At 37.0% G+C, this 6,315-nt stretch overlaps 1 protein-coding gene across 1 annotated transcript in view; it reads left to right on the top strand.

The window, feature by feature from the left end:
• FILIP1 (filamin A interacting protein 1) overlaps positions 1-6,315 on the top strand; it is a 127,640-nt gene that overhangs the window by 61,566 nt on the left and 59,759 nt on the right. Inside the window, exon 2 of the mRNA XM_007953251.2 lies at positions 4,988-5,161. Coding sequence (XP_007951442.1) covers positions 4,988-5,161 — 174 coding nt within the window. The remainder of the gene's footprint in view (positions 1-4,987; positions 5,162-6,315) is intronic.

The raw sequence follows: 6,315 nt of genomic DNA, 5'->3' as shown, positions 1-6,315 counted from the left end.
ATATATATATATATATATATATATATATATATATATATGACTTCATCTAAACAATTGTATAAGTCAATTATTATCTCATTTATAGATGATAAAACAATACCAAAGTAACATTCATAATTTACACAAATCACAAAAAAGTGGAATGGAAACTAATTCTGAGTTTCTTCAAAACTAAGCTTTTTCTAAAATATCATGCTGTGAATTTTATTCCCATGTTTTAATGCAAATTCCTAGTTGCCTGATCATTTTACAATTTACTAGATTTCGTCTTATGCTAAAGTCATTGGAATTTGTACTAACTAGCAGTGCAATTTATGCACTCAGGATTATTTGATGAAGTTTACATTTGAGCCATTTTCCATTTAGTTTAGCCCATAGTTAGAGACAAACTATTTTTCAGGGTGTCATTTTGTTGAAATGCTGTATGGAAATTGTTCTGCTGTGACTCCTTCAGCTGTCTAGTCAGAATGTGACTAATCAGAATAAATAATTCTTACACTACCTTGTGTTTAGTACTTTCGTGCCTCAGTGGCCGCTCTACCAATTCTGGACATGAACAGGAAGACTATCAGATATAAAATAGAAACATATCCTTGTTGTGTTTGAAATAATTCTAAAAGGAATCAAAACAATGTCAAAATCAGGGTACAGAATAATCATTTGGACCATTTTGGTTTCACATCCCCTTTGTGTTAAACCCCAGAAACACTGTGCATAGACTTGTCTGCATCCAGAATGAAGGTGGCTATCTCAGTGTTGGACATATAAAAAAGAGATATAAAATTATTTGCCGTTGTTTCGTTTATGTGAAATAAAAATGATGAAGTATTTCTTCTTTCTTTTAAAAAGCTACTCTTTTTTTCTCTTTATAAAATTAATTACATGTTCACTCTAGAAAATTTAGGCAATTCTAATAAACAAAAGGAGCTCTGGTAGTGTAGTGCCTAAGGCATTTGACTGCTAACCAGAAGGCTGGCGATTCAAACCCATCAGCCATTCCTCAGAAGGAAGATGGGGTAATCTACTTCCGTAGTGATACTGCCTCGGCAACCCAAGGAGGGGTCGCTATGAGTCAGGTCTGACTGGATGGCACATAACAGCAACAACAACAATAATTAAAAAGAAGAGCATAAAAGCAGCCCATAACTTCATTATCTAATTTTTTAGTGGCTGTATTCTAACCTATTTTCTTTTGGTATTTCAATTACTATTATTATTATTACCCAAGTGCTATATGATCAAGTCTACTTTCCAAGCTTCTATAATATATTGTTTTGAGGATTTTGGGTCCTGTTTATATTTTGTTCCTTTTTTATACATCCTCTGTAATATATATGTGTCAGAAAGCAGAGGAGAAGATCACTTGAGCTATTCATATTTCATTATGAATTGGCATCTCAATTTATTATACAAAGGACAGCACATTCTATGTCTGCTCTACAAGTCTTCATAACATATTAAAATGGAAGCATTAGAAAACAGCCTTTACTTCATCTTAATTAAAAATGGAAAACAGACAGCACCTTGTTATCAAGATTGCCAGCTTACTAACTCTTCATTGTTGCCATTTTCAAATACGATTCTACATTTTTCTTCCTGTCATTTCACAGGTTGCTGAATTCACAGCCTGGTGTTTCTTCTTTCAGGACACTTTTCTCCTTCAGCTTTGCTCAAAGCCAAAGGTTGACCTCATGTGTGAAGTTGATCTAAAGCAGAAAGGTGATGACACCTTTCTAAAAACAAAAAAAAGGAAATGCACTTGAGTTGAGGTGGAGATGTTAGATTGAATAATGCCAAGAATTAGTATTCAGATTGGTTGTGGGTCTGTTAACCAATTAGGATGGAATGGTAGTTCCCAACCCTGGAATACCTGGGGAGCTTTAAAAGTACTGATGCCTGGGTCCTTTCTGCAGGGATTCTGATATAATTGATCTGGGATGTAAATGGGCCTTGGGTGTTTTTTTTTTTTTGGTTGTTGTTATTTTTTAAAATTTCCCAGGTGATTCCAATGCAGTCAGGTTTGAGAAACATTATTTTAGAAGATAGAGGAGCCATAGTGGCTCAGTGGTTAAAGCACTCAAGAAAGGTAGGCAGTTCAAACCCACTTCTGGTAGCATAGTGCTTAAGGCACTTGACTGCTAACCAGAAGGCTGGAAGTTCAAATCCACCAGCCACTCCTTGGAGGGAAGGTTGGGCAATCTACTTCCGCACTGATACTGCCTCGGAATCCCAAGAAGGGGTCGCTATGAGTCGGGTCCAACTCGATGGCAAATAACAACAATAACAACAGCTGCTCTGTGGGAGGGAGATTTGGCCATCTGCTTCCATAAAGATTTACAGCCTTGGAAACCCTGTGGGGGCAGTTCTACTTTGTCCTATAGAGTCACTGTAAGTGACAATCAACTCAAAGGCAGTGGATTTGGCTGATACATATTCCCTTGTGTATAATGAACAAAGGATACTTCCAGCCTGAAGAGAGATGACAATCTATGTACCTTGAGGCTCCTTCAGTATAGGGCCACCATGTGGACTTGCATGAAGATGCCCTGAAAGAGGAATGAATAGAGTCTGAAATACAAGCCGCTCATGGTTCACTCATCAAGCTGCACCCTAGCTTAGGATTTTATCTCCTGGGTGGAGGGAGCTCTTTTTTCTAATTTGCACAAAGGCCCAGTACAGGCCAGCCTGGCACTGCATGTCATGGCTGGAAATACATTACCTCTCCTTTAAAGTATTTTCTGACTTTAACATTCTAGCCATTTCAAACCACTAGGTTCTTCAAAAATTAATCTTTTCCATTTTCTTTTGAAATGAACACATCTATATGTGGCAGAGACAACATAGGAAAAATCTGCAAATTCCAATCCATTGATGTTCCTGTAATAAATTAGTATTTAGCCATCTGGAATTAGGTTAATTTGGAGATGATGAAAGAGCAATAAAAGTGAGAAACTTCAAGAGAGACAAACTTTATAATGGTCTTATTGTGAATACTCAAGGTTTAGGAGGCACTGTGGTGGTGCAGTACTTAGAGTGCCCAGCCACTAACTGAAAGTTCAGCAGTTCAAATTCAGCAGACTCTCTGTGGGAAAGAGATGTAGCAGTCTGCTTCCATAAAGATTTACAGCCTTGGAAATCCTATGCGGTAGTTCTACTCTGTCCAGTAGGGTCACTATCGGTCAGAATCAACTCATTGGCAGTGGGTTGTCTTTTTTCTTTTTTTTTTTTTGTTTGTTTTTTGACTGGTTTAGAATACCACAATAATGAGACAGGTTTATAATTTCAAACCCATAGTTAGCATAACAGGGGACAACTCTATTCCATTGTCACAGTGAAACCCCATTTCCAGCCAGTTTATTCTTTAGTAAAAGTTGGAATGAAGTCAGTATATTTCATACCCATCACCATTACTGGAAAATCCAAGTGTATGCCCAGATGAGAGTACATTAAGTGAATGTTAGCTTCATCATAACTAGAGAGCTCATCATTACTAACTAGCACAAAATACATCCAGATGTATTTGCATTATGTGATGGGGACCCCAGTCAATATGATATAAAGCCTACAATCATGTGGAGTTTTTGAGAGCTTCAGTAAGATGCTCAAGTTTTACTGAGAAACCAAATGAACAACTCAGGCCCTACCATCCTGGCTCATCTGATTGGCAGTCTGACTGTTGAAAGGCGGAGACTTTATCTTCAGTGTGAATATCTTAGGTTGAAATAGCCCAGCACCATGTGAGTTCCCATCCACATGTTTCTGAGCAAAATGAATTCCTTGATGGGGAGAAAACATGAAATCACTAATGAAGGTTATTTTTGTTAATTACACATGAAGTTATAACTAGAATCAGTCGTGTCACTAGAGGGGTATTAGGAGCCCACTGAGTGATACTGTCAGAGAGGATGACACAAAAATTACTGTCCACAAAATGTTTGTGCAGTGTTTTGGCAGAAATTTATTACTTTTAATAAAAATATCCCTGTAGTTATAACAACAAAAAACATTTTTCAGAATCTAGCTTATATTATTAACATACCTACAAAGCTAAAATTCTGTGTTAATTAATTTACTTTTTGAATCTTCTAATGCACTCCAGTCAGAGCTGTCATTATTACCTAATTACAGTGACACTTTGAATCACTTGGTTTTGTCTAGACACACTACAAGCGTGCACTGTTTTTTTCATTGCTGCCAGGGTTTCTGTGGCTGATTCCATCCAATTTTCTAGAGTTTTAGCTACAATATTGTGGTAATTAGTATTTGTGAACCTGTATCTATAACATTTTTGAAAATGAAGTAGTAATTAAAGGAAGGAAAAGAAAGAGAAAAATCAAAAGAGGCTTCCACTCAGTTACTAATATTGTAACTAATAATGTAGTAATTCAATGTAAAATATTTCACAAAACAATTTCATTGTTAGTATTCATTTAATCTAAGAAATATTATATTTAAGCAATTTACAACTGTATTTATCACATATTATTGTATAATTAGAATTGATATACATACGGTCTAGTCTGGTATGGGTTGAGGTCCAAGGGGCCAGTGACACCATGAGTTACTGCACTGAGTACACCAAGCCTAGTGACACCACTGACTAGAATGGGAAAAGCAATGTTTCTTTTAAATAAGTTTTGAATACTACACTGACTACATAAATAGAAAACTTGATAATGCACTGCAATGGGTAGGTATCCCAGGACCAGCCCTACCACTCTCCAATTTTTGCTGCTTAGATAAAGCAATTTTTATGTAGTTAATATTAGCACAATCTCGTTTCTGCTTGCCTGCTTCCTAGCAACCTGATGCATAGTATCTGCTTGCCAATCTGCTTTTGCTGAAAAATAAGAACAGAATCTCTAATGAATTTTCCAATAGCCCTGAAAAGGTAGGGATGCATTCAGCAAGCTCTGTGTTGATTTTGTGAGCCTGGCATGTGATTTGTGTTGTCAACCCTCTAACCTTACTGCACTTTCTACCACAGGCCAGGGAAGATGTGATCCACATGCTGAAGACGGAGAAAACCAAACCCGAGGTTCTGGAAGCTCATTACGGGTCTGCGGAGCCGGAGAAAGTGCTACGGGTCCTGCACAGAGATGCTGTCCTTGCCCAGGAGAAGTCCGTAGGAGAAGATGTCTATGAGAAACCAATTTCAGAGGTAACAAAATGACATCAAATAGTAACCCTAGAAGGGAACCTCAAGGTGATATTGTAATCTTTACATTCTTCCATTTTACATGCCTTAACATTTTATTTCAAAGGGCAAATTTTTACTAACATAAATCAAAGTTTAATTAAATAACGTATGGATTATAATGGGCAAGCTATCAATTGTAAGAATTTTAAAAGACTTTTCTTAACTATACTTAAAGCCCACAATGTATTTCTGCCTGTGATTGTGACATCTTAGTTGCATGTCCTTGCAGTCTTATTCTTTTTCTTCACCGAGATGATGTCTGTAAAAATTTGAAGTGATTGTTTATTTTAACATCAAGGTGTCAGGATTATTATTGAAATGGTAACCCAAAATTAAGTTGATTTTATTACTGATATTTATAGTCATAAAGAACATGGAAATTAAATGTATGAAGCAACTTATCAATTTACCTTTTAATTTATGTCAACCCTTTGCAGTAGTTTGAGAGATCTCATAGGCAAGATCTGCTTTAAATAGTATTCACAACAGATTTATGGTCCCATAATTTTCCAATTTCTGCAACAAGGATAAACTGGAGCTGTGCTGTCAGCTTTCCTTAAATTGTTAAGGGATGATAACAGGAGAGGAAACAACAGTAGTAAGGAAGCACTGGATTGATAGGCAACAGGCTGGATCCACTTTCATATCCAAGAGCCACCTTATTAGCTTCGAGTGGCTTTGGGCAGGTCACTTAGGATCTTTCAGCCTTAGTTTCTTTATCTATCAGATGAGAGTGTAACCACAGTTGCCTGCTTCATAGAGCTGTGAGAATTAAGCGAAACATGCCTGTAAAGCCCTTAACATAGATAGTGCCTGACAACAAATATTAGCCTTTATTATTTGCCAGAATTTGAAGGTGATAACTGCTCACATCCTTAATTGGTCCCAAATTTGGAGGAATTTGAGGAGTAAAAGACATAAGAAAGAAAACAAACAAAAAACCTCAGACTCAACTGGTATTGAGTTGATTCCAAGTCATAGTGACCTCCATTGGGTTTTCACCCACAGAGTAGCAGGCTGGAAGAGCAGGAGAAAGGGGTAAAACCCAGGAAGCCAAAGAGAGGAGCAATCAGCCGAAGGGATTAGGTGAGGAGGGGAAACTCAGGGATGCCCAA

Source organism: Orycteropus afer, unplaced genomic scaffold (genome assembly GCF_000298275.1).
Source record: "Orycteropus afer afer isolate SDZICR_OR568_19922 unplaced genomic scaffold, OryAfe1.0 scaffold00380, whole genome shotgun sequence".
Classification (NCBI taxonomy): Eukaryota; Metazoa; Chordata; class Mammalia; order Tubulidentata; family Orycteropodidae; genus Orycteropus; species Orycteropus afer.
Note: the sequence above shows the minus strand (reverse complement) of the source record. Positions and strands in the feature narration are given on the sequence as shown.